Raw genomic sequence first — 15,512 nt, 5'->3', positions numbered from 1 at the left:
AAGATGCAGAATTGGAGGCATTACTTGATCAAGACTCGTGTCAAAATCAAGAAGAATTGGCACGATCATTGGGAGTGACTCAACAAGTCATTTCAAAACGCCTCAAAGCCATGGGAATGATTCAGAAGCAAGGAAATTGGGTGCCATACGAGTTAAAGCCGAGAGATGTTGAACGACGTTCGTTTGCTTGTGAACAGCTGCTTGAAAGGCAAAGACGGAAGGGATTTCTGCATCGCATTGTGACTGGGGACGAAAAATGGGTTCATTACGATAACCCAAGCGCAGAAAATCATGAGGAGTTTCCGGCCATGCTTCCACGTCGACGGCCAAACCGAATATTCACGGCTCCAAGGTCATGCTCTGTATTTGGTAGGACCAGCTCGGCGTAGTGTATTATGAGCTGTTAAAACCGACTGAAACAATCACAGGCGATCGGTATCGAACGCAATTGATGCGTTTGGGCCGAGCATTGAAAGACAAACGGCCGCAATACAACGAGAGACACGATAAAGTGAATTTGCAGCATGACAATGCTTGATCCCATGTTGCGAAAGTGGTCAAGACATACTTGGGAACGTTGAAATAGGAAGTCCTACCCTATTCGCCGTATTCTCCAGACGTTGCTCCCTCTGACTATCACTTGTTTGGATCAATGGCACACGGCCTGGCTGATCAGCACTTCCGGTCTTATGAAGAAGTAAAAAATTAGATCGATTCGTGGATTACCTCAAAAGATGATCAGTTTTTTCGACGTGGGATTTGTACGCTGCCCGAAAGATGGGAGAGAGTAGTGGCCAGCGATGGACAACACTTTGAATCATAAATGTATAACCAGTTTTTTACAATAAAGCCTCGAATTTCGGAAAAAAAAACGACGGAAACAAAGTTGTATACCTAATATATCTCACTTTAAGTTCCAAAAGTGTATACTAGTTCAGCCACAAAAAAGAGACCTATAAGTTGCTTTCCATTTACACCGATTCTTAGATAATTCTCACTTGTGATGTCATAACTCAGTTGAATGCGCGTTCCTTTTATATTCTGACGAGTGAGATTTAATAGAGTTTTTGCCTATAATCTGCATAAGATTGAGACCGTGTACTTTAGTGAGTCTCGTAAACTCACTTTAAAAGTGAGGTTCGAACCTGTGTTGTAATGTAATAACTTTTTATCAAACTAAGCAAATAATGACGTCATTAATCTGAGTATGAAAACTCAGCTCACTTCAGACTCAGTTTCACTTGTGTGCAAATGGAAAGCAACTTAGTCAATTCTTATATTCAAGACTGTCTTAAATTGTCTTGAGGTGTCATGAACCTATCAGAGGTCGGTATTCATAGTCGATTCTTATTTCAAGACCGTCTTAAGTAATATCTTAAGATGCTAATGCAGCCCTCTGATTGGTTCGTGACTTCTTAAGACAGTCTTGAATATAAGATCTGACTATGAATACCGGCCATATAGTCTGATCTTATATTTAAGTAGTCTCATTCTACCATGCGGCAAGCGTTTCCGCGTCCAGTGTGCAGGAGTCATTAAGATGCCATGAATCGCAAGCAGAAGGCCGCATTAGCGACTTAAGATATTACTTGAGATGGTCTTAAAATAAGAACTAACTATGAATACCGCCCTTAGGCCCACTTTCACCATCGTCGGTTTACTTAACCAGCCTAGTAACTGTAATGAAATAGAAAGAGATAGAACTATTTTTATCTCTTTCTATTTCATTACAGTTACCAGGCTGGTTAAGGACGTTCTCCGAAAAATCCATTTTTTTTAGATTTTTCTGAAACTTACAGAAAAAGCTTGTTTTAGTGTTCTGAACATATACTTTGAAGCTCAGTACTCGTTGCGGGATTAAAAATCGAGATATTTCACTTCAAAGTTGAAACGTTTAACATAGAATCCCTATCTAAAGCTTATTCGAAAGTGGTTTTTTATTCACTGCAAACAAAGTTTTCTTTAAAATTTTTTAAAACAAAGAGACATAAAACTTGATATTACAAGGAATAATATGAAATTTTCCTGAATATGCCTTCCGGTATTTATATTTAAGAAATTATTTAACAAAGTAGCTCGGCTATTTTTTCGACCGGCGGCAATAGCGAAGGCGAGAGGTATTGACGACTTGGCAATTTCGCGTCGTATACGCTCAATATGCAAGGAATAATATGACTTATCAAGTATAATACCTGCATTAATGTGTGAAACATTTTTTTCAATTTTTCCAGGGTGCACTGAATTAGAAAAACCACATTGATCGCATTTTATATCTAAAACTGAATGGAGACCAATTTTCTTTTCCTGCGTCACTTTTTCTAAATCTAGAAGACTTTTGCATTTCAAGCATTTAAGATTTTTCGCTAAATATTTTAACTGCACAACGCGACTTCCTTCGATAATTTTTATGTGATCTTTATTTTGTTCATTTAACAGTTTTAGAATTATTTTCTTCTGTTTTGCATTTGACATAGCTGCCAAAGCTTTGATATTTCTCACACTTTTTTTTTTACTAATAAAGCGTCCGCTTTTATTCCGTGGATTCGACATTATTTAGTGTTTATAACCTTACTAACACAACAAAGACGCGGAGCGAAAAAGCAGCGTTGCCGCATTGCACGAAGTGACGTAGTAGGATCATTTTTACACTTCTGCGCACACGGTGGTACTCAACTAATATTTTCTGTGTGTAGGGGCGATTGCGTGGACGCGAGTAAACTTTAGGTTGAGCACAACTGCAGTCGGAGAACGTCCTTAAGTTAACTGAACTTGGTGAAAGTAGTCCTTAGTGTATGTGACTATATTGAGGATATCATATATCGAGGACCATCTACAATAGGAAAAATATTATGTAATAATAGCCCATAAGCTGTAAGAAATTGATAAATCATAGTCGATTATTCTGACATTCGATTGTAATTGATCGATTTTTTATGACCTATAACTTACTGCATTATATTACTCCCATTGTAGATGGCCGGTTGATTAAGGGTGCTACTTCATTTGTGCATTTTTGTCGTACGACAAATTTTTCAAGACTATTAATTGGCAATGTGATAGAGAGATCCAAGGACCTTTCTGTTCTAAACACATTTGTCGTATAACAAAAACGCACAAATGAAATAGCACTCTTATGATAAATTCGATCACTCGCGCTACACTGAATCAGTGCATATTAAAAACTACTTTGTATGAAATATCTCAATGCAGTGATACAATATAATCAACTTTGGCACTAAAACAATACACATATTTTGTTAAATAACGTGATAATATCATTAGTAGACAGTTTAATACTGCTGCTAGCAGTATTAAAGTAATTTTAGAATGGCTATAGTAGTAGACTATTATAGGTCTGATCAAATTGCTTGAAATTCCTAAGTTTTTACACTTAAAAAAAATAAATATATATTAGGGCGTTGAAAAGAAAGAAAACAAATATACTACTTAAAAAGTACAAGTACCTCAAACAGAGAATATGATATCATGATGATTGAATTGTCAGTAAAAAGGAAATATACTCAGGAAAATATTCGAAATTTAGCAAAAAGCTATTATTGAAACAATACTATTAGAATCAAACAATTTTTCAATAGTTTTTAATCCAATAGTATTTTTCTGTAGCAAAAAACATACGTTCTGTACAATATAAACTACTAATAATATTACACAATGTTATAATTCCTACTAAACAATACGATTGTTATTATATTACATTTGTTGAATTAGAAATTGTAATATTAATGTAATGTTACTGTTAGTTTGTATTCCATAGATAAATTTACAACTTGTACTATACCATACCTGTCAGTAAATTCTGCTGCAGCTGTATTGTTTTTTTATTCTTTATCAAATCTTGCTTCAATGTAGTAATAAATGTTTGCATTTGCTTCTTTTTTGAACCCATTTTCTGATTTTTGAAATAGTATTTGGATTTATTCATTATTTTCTGTTTGTTCACTAATGTTATCTTAATTGTATCATCAACAGTACTTGTACTGGCTGGTTTTTCTAAAGATTGAAAACAATATGTCTCAGCTTTTTCTGAATTCTTGGATTTTTTAGTTTGAGAATGTACGACCAATGAAGGCAAACTCATAATCACTTCAGAAGCTATATTGAATACAGAAATTGAATTAAAAATTATTGAATGATCTTTTGATTCCAGAATGCCTTTGTACGTAAACAGATACAGACCAGATGCATTCAAATCAATTATATTTGCAATCATAGGAGTAGTTTCTAGAGGATCTTGAAATATGGTAGGTACAGCATGACGTTTCAAACGAACATCATGTGCAAATGGCCTGATCATATAATCATTAGTTGTAAAATGTGCACTACAAATCACATCAGATTTAGTGGGTTGAAAATCTACTTCCCCAATAGCTTCAAGCCACTTTTTTAAGTGATCTTTTCGATGAAGAGGAAATCTGAAACATTTGTAATTTACAATTTAAATATAACCTTTGAATAATAGGAAATTATCAAGTATAATAACCTTATTCGACTTACCTAAACAAGTGAAATCCTTTTGAACGATCATTGTTACAGTTTTTTATTCCACACTGGTTCCGCATTATTTTTTTCAATCAGAGGTTTATTTCTTTTCCTCTACTGCACTGCAACTTTCCTCCTCACTTTGGCAAGCGTACTAGCTTCGATTTTTATGAAATTACGCTCAATGATGCATTTCTGCATGAAACGGACGAATTTGACAAAAATCGACACTATGTCTCATAAATGAATCGACATATTAAACTAATTAATTGTTAAAGTTGACAATTATTCAGGTTTAAGAAATTTGTCACAGCCTCGATAAACTGCATGGGAAACGTTCCTTTTTACTTGAATGCGTTCCAAAAGTCGACTCTAGGTGCGTTCCGTTTCTCGCATGATGCGCATAATGCATCGTTTATCCTTGTTGCTCACCAAACGTTAAACAAGGATAATGGACGCATCATGCACATCATGCGCGATACGGAACGCACCTTCTGACTGTGTTCCATAATTCAAGCTGACAGTACATGATGGCTGCGTTCAGCAGAGGCTGTGTTCCAAAATTCACTACCAGCGTTGAAAATCTACAGTCAATTAAATGCGCGCATAGGATGCGCTGCATTTGCGGTCCATGTGTGAATGCACCCTAGGCCTAGGCCTCTAGCATCGTGTAATGTGTACCGCTGGTGTACCGCTAGCTTAAGGAATGTAATTTAACCTATATTTTGCGTAAAAATGTTATTTAGAAATTAATACGAGAAAAAGAGTTTTTATTTTATTTTTTTAAATTAAGCGAAATAAAAATCACCGTAAGTATCAACCGTTAAACAGTGTAATTTGTTTTCTTTTACTTAAAATTAATTTCTGTTATGTTTAAAAATCCTACAATGAAAGTTTGTTGTACAATCGAAATATTATTCATTCAATTAAACTCAAAATCTTACAGTCTCGCTTGTTCTTCAACTTATTCAAGATATTATGCAATTGCCTTAATCCTTATCTTCCTAACTTAATTTTAATGAAACCTTAAAAAAATATATGAACTTTATATGTTTATAGAATGGGACGAAGTCGTACTCCATCGCCAGGAAGACGGAGGGATCGATCTCGAGAACGAGATCGTGACAGAGACCGGCGAAGAAGACGATCGCGAGAAAGAAGACGAAGGTATATTTGAAAGGTGTTTTTTTTTTATCAATTTATTACATTTCTTTGTCATAAACATGGAACCCTTTTTTTTATAGATCTGTAGAACGAGATAGAGTAAAGTCGAGAGACAGAGACAGGGATCGAGAACGTGAACGAGACAGGCATAGAAGATCGTACAGCAGATCCAGATCACGGGAACGTGAAAGATCTCGTGATAGATCCAAACACAGAGCAAAACCAAAACCTTCAACAAATGAACGACCCATTATTACAGGTATCTACATGCTTGTCTAGTATGTTTATAAAAATAAAGATTTTTTGCATTATAAATTTAAAAAATTGGTTTATTAGCTAACATCTGGCTTGGCTCAAATAGCTCATTCATGACTCTAGAAATCTCCAAATATTTTTCAAAGATCATCAGTTTTGACATGTCACAAAGTTGTAATAAAAGTTGCAACCATTAAAATTAGAAAGAGAAACAATTAACTGTGCTTTTGTATTACAGAAGCAGACCTTCAAGGCAAAACGCCTGAAGAACAAGAGATGATGAGAATAATGGGATTCTGTGATTTCGATACCACTAAAGGCAAAAAAGTAGATGGGAATGATGTGGGTGCGGTTCATGTCATTTTGAAAAGGAAGTACAGACAGTATATGAATAGAAAGGGTGGTTTTAACAGGCCTCTGGACTTTGTTGCATAATTTATCTCTTAGTACAATTTTAAGTAACGAGTATGTCAAATGACGTTATGATGAAAATATCTAAATGAACATTACTAATTCTATTAATATGGTAAATTAATGCAAATCATCGTACTTTAATTTATTATACTTAATATAACATTATAATAGAATATTTATATTTCATAAACATGTTCTTTGCATACAACTCGTGATATAACTAAACTTGTATAAAAAAAAACTTATACAGAAGAAGTGTAGAATTAAACTTTATATCTAAATGAAAGAAAAATATTATATTATTAATCTTAAGATAAGGCACTTATAGTTTTAAGATTCTGACGATCTTCTTGAGCGTTTTGAAGATGAGGATTCTGACGATCTTCTTGAACGTTTTGAAGGTGGGAATTCTGGCGATTTTGAGGACGTGTCATTTTGTCTAGATCGTTTTGAAGATGGTGTTTCAGTAGGTGATTCAATAGACACATCATTTATATCTGCATTAGATGTGTCGTTATTGCGACGAGAATTCTGTGTATCCAGCTGATAAATACAATGATAAGTATAAAAAATTATAAAATGCCAAACTTTAAACAATACTTTTTCATATCTCTTTCTTACCATACTTATATTTAGCTTGTCCAGTGCTTCTGCTAACTGCGTGCTTTTTATACGGAAATCGCGTGTTATGCTGTGCTTTATGTAAATCTCAAGTGGAACCTAAATAAATATACATATAGCAATTGCCTTTATTCATATAGTATAAATTAATCTCCTTCAAATATATCATTTCAGGATACATTTACTGTAGATTACTGAAGTTTCTTGTAAAAAAATTCCTTGAGAATTCCCAGATTTTTCAAATATTTTCATTCAAAATTTCAGGTAAGATTAGACAATTTTTTAAAATGCAACTTTTAAATAAATTACAATGTAAACAAATTATCGTAAATTAGTAGAAGATAGGAATTCTCTAAGATCATATCTATCACTTTCTACAATTAGAACTGTGAAACCTATAGGATAAGTAAAGATTAACTACAGTATAGTATCAGTGAGGTACTCTATTCTACTGACAATGAGTATTGAGTATTGTCTCCTATTGTTACCCTAATGTTTCTTTTTAAATACACGAGACAGACGAGAAGGTACGTGAATATACGCGAATGTGTATGCCATACTTATTGTTAATCAACATTTTGCATTATCAAGAAAAAAATGATTAGAGAAAAGCCGTTTTCAAAAAAAGACAGTAAAATTCTAGAATAAGTAAAATTTTAAGTTTCCCTGAGTACCGATAAAATTCTATGAAATCTGATTTTTAAAAGTAAAAAAGAAATCCCTTGAAAATTTCAGGTTTTCCCGATTTTTCCAAGTAATAAACATATTTCTGTACATATATCAATTTCTTTTCTTTAAATATACAGTAAATACTTACACCGGTCTTCTTATCAAGCGATAAAATCTCCTTATGAAATTGTTCCATTTCACATATCACACGAGGTATAATTCGGGTCTCTCTCAAAATCTTATTTCTTTGCAAGTGTGAATCAGCTTTCGATGTTTTTGCATTTTGATTCCCCTATATAATACACGTATTACTACTTCTACATGATGTAATATAAAATCATATTTTAGATGAATACCTCAATATAGGTTATTAAATTATAAAATCCAGATTTTAATGGTTTCCCAGCTGATTGAATTACTTGAATAAATCTGAAATTATAAAAAAAATATATATATATTTTGTAAATAAAATATATATGAAATATTAATTAATCAGTAATTATTAAACAGTAATTAAAAATTAATCTATTAAAATTTATAAAGTATAGAGACAAACTCTTACTTCACTGATTGAAATGCTGCATTTTGTTTACTGGATTTTCCATAGAAATATTTTGTAAGATTACTAAGTAGGTTGTACACGACTTGTAAATTTTTGAACATAATATCCATAGATAATCCTGGTTTAACAGCAACGTTAGCTATTGTATAAAGTATTTGTATAATGTGCGACAGCTGTCTGCACAAACTGCGTTCTTGTGTTCGCACTTTTTCCTGATCTGTGTTCAAAGATTTTAATATTACAAGAAAATAAGTGCGAACGTTAGTAAGCAATATAAATGAAATTATACGTACATTCTTCGAGATCTGTGCCAGGCGGACAAACAATATTTTGCTCGGCTTTAAGACGCACTAACAACCAAGATACATTGTCCAATTTCTCTTTTACTGAGCTATTTATTAAATTATAAAGTTTGTCCGCCGTCTCTTCATGGATAATTTTGAATTTGTTATTTTCCGGTACCTCAGTCTAAAAATAAATAATAATAAATATTTAAAGAGAAATTAATTTTTCATTCTTATGTAACAATAAGATAAATGTTATAATAAAATATATATACACTGCCGACTAAAAGTTTGAAATCACATAAAATTTAAATATATTCCAGTAAAACGCTATTAAAAAAAATATTACTTCGTTTACACAATATTTTTTAATTTGAAAGTAAATATGCGTTTTATTTAGTACAGTTGAGATTAACATAGTATTTGTTCAATCTCAAGAAAATGAATCACAGCCATGAAGTCTTTTTCCAAAACTGATCTATGGACTATTTTAGAAAATGGATAAAAGACTCCTGCCAGATAAAATAAAAAACTTTTAGCTAACTTACTTAAATTAGAAAAAAAAAGATTTAATGTTAGAATGATATATTTCGACGAAAAAAGTATCTAATACTCTTTAATGTTTTTCATCTTGCAAAAAATATTTTCTGTAAAAAACTTTGAAACATTTCATAATTTTTTATTTCATTATAAAACAATGCGTAAAATAACAAAAATGTTAAATTATAATAAATTTAATTTAATTTCACATAATACATTTTTAATTAATGATCTCAAATTTTTGGTCAACAGTACATTACACATTATATATTTATATCATTATATACCTTGTCGACGGTACCTATTTTCTCGCACAATGCGAGAGAGATATCGATTAACAATTCCCCATATTCCTTATGACGCTCTTCTATCAATAACAGAATTTGGAAAATAGTTAAAGAAGCTTGAGGATTCATATCTTCCAATTGTGTAAATTTCATCATCGATTCGAATACCTTATGTAACAGATTTTTTAATAGTATTTCGTTATGCCTTCAATTCTTATTTAATAAAAATAGTTACAAAAAGATAATGTATACTAACTTCATCGCCATTTGTTTCATAAAAATTTATCTGTTGCGTCAGTTGGTATATAATATCCAATAATATGCCAAGTATCTGTTTAGAATTCTCCTCGTGTTTCTCTTCCTCGCTAAAGAATGTCCTGAAACTCGTACGTACAGCAGCAGTTATGTTCTCCAATTGTGAGTTAAGATTTTCTGCTTGAGTTGACTTAGCTGCAAGAAGAATATTACATTATGACAGGAACACTACTTTATCCTAATATTTTAAACACTTACGAATAATAACGTTAAGAAACTGCGACAATTCGGAAGAGAAGTAGATGCAAATTAAACAACATAATTCTTTGAAACATTCTAATGCTAATATAGTCCCTTGTTCGTCTGTATCGAGAACTTTGTTTAAATCCAGTATAACATGATTGTATAATAATCTGCCAAAAAAAAATTTAGAGTCTACAGTAACGGGTCATAAAAAGTGCCTTAAAAAATGCACGGTGAAATGAACAGCGAGATGCTAAGTATCTACATAAAAGAGCACTTACTTTCCAATTTCAAAGTAAGTCTTCATATACTGTTCTTTATGCTTCCGCAAATTGTACTCCGTTAATAGTTTAATATTTTGCAAAATTTGCAACAACGTTCGCAGGATGTAATAATAAAAATCATGATTATCTATTAACACGGTAACTTGGTCCTCAGATGCCCAGGGAACAGATTTCAAATAGAAAAGCGACAGGCTTTTGTGCACAATAAACAAATCTATGATACTAGGCGGTAATTTTATGCTACTTGGTCGACCAGCTTTCTTTATACTTGTATTATTCGGGTCATTTTGTGTCCTTTTATTTTTTCCTTCTCCCTTTTTAACCTTTGGTATGTGCTAGAGAATTAAATAATAAAATCATATAGTTATAAATAAATTTATATTAATTATAAATATACGCAACATACATTTCCATTACCTTAGTAAATTCAACTAATCTCGTATATCCTTTGAACAGATTTTTAATATTTTGCGCGGTATCTGTACAGTTTATAGACCAGGCGCTGATCCTAAAGGATATGAGAGCCTCGTAAATTTTAATTGTTAACAGAACAATCTGCAGTTTTTCTTGGACTTTGGTGCTAGTGTTGCTTAAATCAAGCTTGTCATCCTATCGAGATTTAAAAAATCCAATAATATTATATAATTACAAATAATCTTGAATTTTATTAAGTCTAATTTTCTAAACTCACAAGATTTAGATGTTCTATCTCGAGCCGTGGCATCCGCCTGCATAGAGATTCCAAGATAATAGCCAATTCATCTACAAAAGATGATTTTATTAGAGCCGATTTGATGTAAATCTTTTGCAGTACGAGTATCAATTCTGCCAGAGGTTCCTGCAGTATAACTTGGTCCCCTTGTACAGCTGTACATAATTCCAGTTTAACTGGTACTACAACGTTCTCATCTGTTTCAAAAAAAGTTTTGAAGTGTGGTAATAACATCTCTAATACGTATTCTGCTATCTCGATATTTTTCAATACGGCTTCATATAAACCTAAAAGATAAATTGAATTAAAAATGTTACTTTAATCTTTTACCAATACAAGTAGTATAATTTTTTTTTCTAATCTCGTACCATTGTATAAGTATAATCGAACTTCGCACTCGTGAGTAAAACACCTTCTTAAAATACCCAAAATATCGTAACATAAAGTTCTATTATATCTTGAGGTAAGTCCTCTTGCTTGAGTACCTCTCTCTAACGTTACCTACGAAACAATATCATATAGAATAATCATTTTACAGTTACAAAAGTTTAACCGACTATGATGATGTGATTAATAAAACCTGAGTCAAAATGGATGTAGAACTTGTGCCAGTCGACGACGAATTGGCGTACTGACTCGAACTCATTGCGAGACCGCTCATAGAGTGTATTTTCAGATTCCTCAACATTTCCAAAATCCCACTGACCGCCATTTGTCGATTAAAAGTACCCTTTCTGTAGAGAGCCTGTCTCAATGTCAAGACCAAATGCTCTCTTATACTGACTGAAACTTGTACCAACGGAAATATTGCGGAAACAATAAAAATGGCAATCTCTCCCGGTATAGACGAGATCTGATCAAAAAGCATTATTATAGATTCTTGATGGTCCAACACTAGAACCGTTAACTTACGGCACATATATGCCAAACAATCTGCAAACGAACAATAATATTAGCTATCAATAATTAAATAAGGAATAATAAAATTTATGATAATTATCTAACTAATAAATACAATAAATAATTAATAATTATTCCGAGTATTTTTACAAAAATCCTACCAGTATATTGAGAAATAGATGATCTACTGGCGACTATCTTATCAATCAACATTTGAAATATAGTTGCAACTGTTTCGTGATGCTTTCTCATGATCTTTTGAAGTATCTTTGTACCAATTTGCCATAAAGGATGCACATTCGTTTTTGTTTTATTCTCTACAGCCATAAGAACAAATGCGAGATCTACGAGTCCTTTCAATACTAAGTGACGATCCCTGTTACTGTATAATTAAAGTGTTGTATATATATTAAAAGATTTGATATTTAAGTATTTATAATACGTGCAATCTGTTGCATATTTACCTCGCCTCGATGACGTTTCCCATTACATTCATTACACTACAAGAATTGGGAATTAATTTTCTCAACCATGCACTATGTTTCTGTTTAATGTCATTTTCGTTTCGTTTATTAATAATCGCTCGCAGCATTTCGAAAATCTACGATATTATAGTTAAGTAATATTATATATTGTTATAATATGATACAACTAGATTACATTATAAACATAAAAATATGTATAATTAATATATAGTTTTTTAATTACAGAATAATTTTAAAAACAAGTTTTTTTTTTATAAATGGTGTCTTTAAATTATACATAAAACATTTTTTCTTTTTAAATTTTAATTTTTAATTACTAAATTACAGATATGGTAAATGCCAAGTTCGAAATGTTGAAAATACAATATTATATCATACGTATATCTCTTAATGTAAAATTTTTATGTGTTGATTCAAATTGGGGCTGATTGAGATATATGATATAATGCTATAATTTTAATGTCTCGAACTTTCTTAGGATTTACCACATCCGTAATTCAGTAATTAAAAGTTAAGATTAAAAAAAAAGTACAGGCATTAAAATATGCAAAAATTAAGAAATTAATATATCATTACCTGATTTTCATCAATAGAAGCAACTGTGAGCAGTACAGAAAGCATAAAAGGTTCTAATACAGCTTCAGGAATGTGTGATATACCTTTAAAATACTTAATGTAGTCTCTTATATGTTGGTGATTCAATTCAGCTGATTGAGATATATGATATAATACTGTACTTTCAACATCTCGAATTTCCTTGGGATTTACCACATCTGTAATTCAGTAATTAAAGATTAAAACTCAAAAAGAAAAATGTTATGTATAATTTAGAAACATTATTCATAAAAAATTATGGGAATAGAATTTAAAATCCTTTAAACATTTTGTTTTTAAAGTTGTATTCTATAATAAAACTAGCTAACCATGTTTTTATGTTTATAATGTAATATAGTTATATCATTTAATAATATATAATTATATGTTATTATTACATATTATTACTATTATAAAATTATAATTATACAATATGTTACATTACACAAATAAATTTAAAATTGTATCTTTAGTTTTCTTACCTATAGATTCAAAAGTGTCAGTACTTTCAGTTTGCGAGAAGCGTAGTGTAAAATACTTCCGTAAGGCTTCCAGAAGATATTTATTATCCTGATTAGTACATAATCTCAGTGATTGATGCACAAAAGGAGGTACTTCATCAAGAGGTATATCTTGCAGTTTTGTGCAAAATACTGTAATTACCATAGCATGATCCTCCTTTTCCAAAGATATATCTCTATAAGTATAATAAAGCCATCAATTCATTAATTCATACATCTATTTTATTAGGAACTGCAAGAACAGTTACCTAAACATTCTCGCCAACGATGGCATTATCTGCGTGTCCCATTCACTGTTACATAGATTATTAACGATGATAGACTTGTATTTGGAACCAGTAACTTCGCCATTCATATAAGTAATATACTTTTCTTCTTCCAACACTTCCAACAAAACAGGCAATAAGTCTTTCCAACTGAAACATACCATATGTATCTTTTGTTTCTAATGTTTCTAATATGCTAAAGGCATAAGTAATCATATACCTCCTAAATTCATCATCATTGTTGCGGATACTAGCAAGACAGAAGTCAACCAATTTGATCAGATGTAGTTTTGGATATTTAGGAAAGTCTAACACTATTCGATTCACAATCTCGTTCGCATGATTAATTGTAACTTTGGCTTTGCCTAAAGCTTTCAGAGCAGCCTCCACTAATTTGACTCTCTTGGCAAATAAATTCTCCGACTCAGAACACACCTGCAGAACCTCGTCCAGTATTTTGGAAATGTCTGCATTGCAAATTTCATTCGATATTATCTTCGTGAGCTGAAATAAATTATCATTCTAACACCGTTTCGGACTAATATTCTTAAGAAAAATCTTAACTTAATTTCATATAAAATTGGTATATAAATAAAGAAAAACGTGTTTTACATTCTCGTGAACTGCATTCCTTACCTCCTCAGTTGAGGTTTCCCGCACGAATTCTTGCAGCTGTGCTTGATCTTTTTGAGTGATCAAATTATTTAGTTTTTCACTCATCTCAACTTAACAAATTAACATAGCAATTTATAAACAACAGTGATATAAACGTACATTTTTTTTTCTTATATCTTATAAGTACTTCTGTCGATGTCACTATCAATAAACAACTGTTAATAATTTTCCCGCTCTTGCGAAGGCGAACAAGTTAAAACAAGTGTGGACTATTGCTGGATTCACACTACATCCGATTTGCGTCATACAACGCTCTGCAACCAATCAGAAAACAGGATTCCGTGTGAATCCAGCAATAAATGGGTGCATCCAGAAGCACGACCGTCCACTGAGCGCTCAGTAAGCTCTTGCATCTGATTGGCATATTCTATTAGAACTAAAAATATAGACTAATGCCCATTTCCACCAATATAGATTAACTTTAATCTCGGTTCAACTTACTCTTCGTCTTTTTCTAATCTTTAGAACTAGAAAAAGACAAAGAGTAAGTTGAACCGAGATTAAAGATGATCTGCGTTGGTGGAAACGGACCTAAACAGATACAAAAGCTCACTGAGCCCTCAGTGATCCCTTTTACACCGAGCACTTAATACGCGTATTTAACTAGTAATTTTCTATTAAATTATTTCAATTTCAGCATGTATTTGAAGAATAATGTATTAAATTAATAAAATGTGAGCGCTCTCAGTGAGTTCTCGGATCTGATTGGCATATTCCGTTAGATCTAAAAATATAGAAACAAACAGATACAAGAGCTCACTGAGCGCTCAGTGAGCGGTCGTAGTATTGGGTGCGTTCAGCGAATACAACGGTTGTGCAACTGTTGGCAGAATGGTCACTGAACGCGCCTGATCAGTGAGCGTATTCGCAACACGTTCAGTGAGCGGACGCCATTTTTCTGAGCGAATTTCAAGTACGCTCAGTGAGCACAACGTGTTGCAGACTTGACGAAATTTGGACATTTTTATGAAAATGTCGAACGTATACGAGAAAACGTATACATACAATAATGCGTTATATAAAGTTACTGATACTGCTGCAGTACATAAATCATTAATAAACGGTAAATATCAATAATTAACATATTTCTTTATTTAATCAACCTTAACTCTCCACAGACCAATTTGGGTCGTTTGAGACCGAACTTTTTCTTTTTTAGATTTTTAGAGTCCAAAATTCTAACTTCTGAAAATTACAGTGACCAACTTTTGTTTAAGTGGAAAACAAGTTAGTCTGTGGAAAGTTTTATCTACTGAATATTTATGTTTTTTTTATTAATTG

The 15,512-nt window shown here is 32.0% G+C and overlaps 3 protein-coding genes across 5 annotated transcripts in view; 1 reads left to right on the top strand and 2 right to left on the bottom strand.

The window, feature by feature from the left end:
* The window catches only part of LOC108766471 (putative nuclease HARBI1), a 12,088-nt gene extending 7,211 nt beyond the window's left edge, over positions 1-4,877 (bottom strand). Inside the window, exons 1-3 of the mRNA XM_018515789.1 lie at positions 4,516-4,877; positions 4,198-4,433; positions 3,805-4,113 (exon numbers count right to left, since the gene is read on the bottom strand). Of these exons, the coding sequence (XP_018371291.1) occupies positions 3,805-4,113; positions 4,198-4,433; positions 4,516-4,580 (610 nt within the window). The 5' untranslated portion in view covers positions 4,581-4,877. The remainder of the gene's footprint in view (positions 1-3,804; positions 4,114-4,197; positions 4,434-4,515) is intronic.
* Positions 2,754-6,416, top strand: ytr (U4/U6.U5 small nuclear ribonucleoprotein 27 kDa protein yantar). 3 transcript variants are annotated; one of them, XM_018515791.1, is made up of 4 exons: positions 2,754-2,790; positions 5,560-5,667; positions 5,745-5,923; positions 6,158-6,416. In XM_018515791.1, the coding sequence occupies exons 2-4, from the start codon at positions 5,561-5,563 to the stop codon at positions 6,352-6,354; spliced, it is 483 nt and encodes a 160-aa protein (XP_018371293.1). In that variant the 5' UTR covers positions 2,754-2,790; position 5,560; the 3' UTR covers positions 6,355-6,416. The 3 variants fall into 3 exon arrangements, with proteins under 3 accessions (XP_018371293.1, XP_018371294.1, XP_018371292.1); XM_018515792.1 differs by lacking the exon at positions 2,754-2,790 and adding an exon at positions 4,239-4,262; XM_018515790.1 differs by lacking the exon at positions 2,754-2,790 and adding an exon at positions 5,162-5,309.
* A 147-nt stretch (positions 6,417-6,563) lies between these two features.
* FANCI (Fanconi anemia complementation group I) lies at positions 6,564-14,343 on the bottom strand. Its single transcript, XM_018515788.1, has 22 exons — positions 14,193-14,343; positions 13,777-14,060; positions 13,539-13,706; positions 13,252-13,466; positions 12,752-12,948; positions 12,155-12,291; positions 11,852-12,072; positions 11,371-11,723; positions 11,159-11,291; positions 10,770-11,077; positions 10,496-10,687; positions 10,076-10,413; positions 9,810-9,964; positions 9,553-9,746; positions 9,297-9,464; positions 8,479-8,653; positions 8,186-8,402; positions 7,980-8,052; positions 7,772-7,915; positions 6,955-7,053; positions 6,735-6,876; positions 6,564-6,698 (listed from the first exon to the last, which is right to left on the bottom strand). The coding sequence occupies exons 1-22, from the start codon at positions 14,274-14,276 to the stop codon at positions 6,664-6,666; spliced, it is 4,032 nt and encodes a 1,343-aa protein (XP_018371290.1). The 5' UTR covers positions 14,277-14,343; the 3' UTR covers positions 6,564-6,663.
* Between the last annotated feature and the right edge of the window lie 1,169 nt (positions 14,344-15,512).

Source organism: Trachymyrmex cornetzi, unplaced genomic scaffold (genome assembly GCF_001594075.2).
Source record: "Trachymyrmex cornetzi isolate Tcor2-1 unplaced genomic scaffold, Tcor1.1 scaffold590, whole genome shotgun sequence".
NCBI lineage: Eukaryota > Metazoa > Arthropoda > Insecta > Hymenoptera > Formicidae > Trachymyrmex > Trachymyrmex cornetzi.
This window is presented reverse-complemented; position numbering and strand designations above follow the sequence as displayed.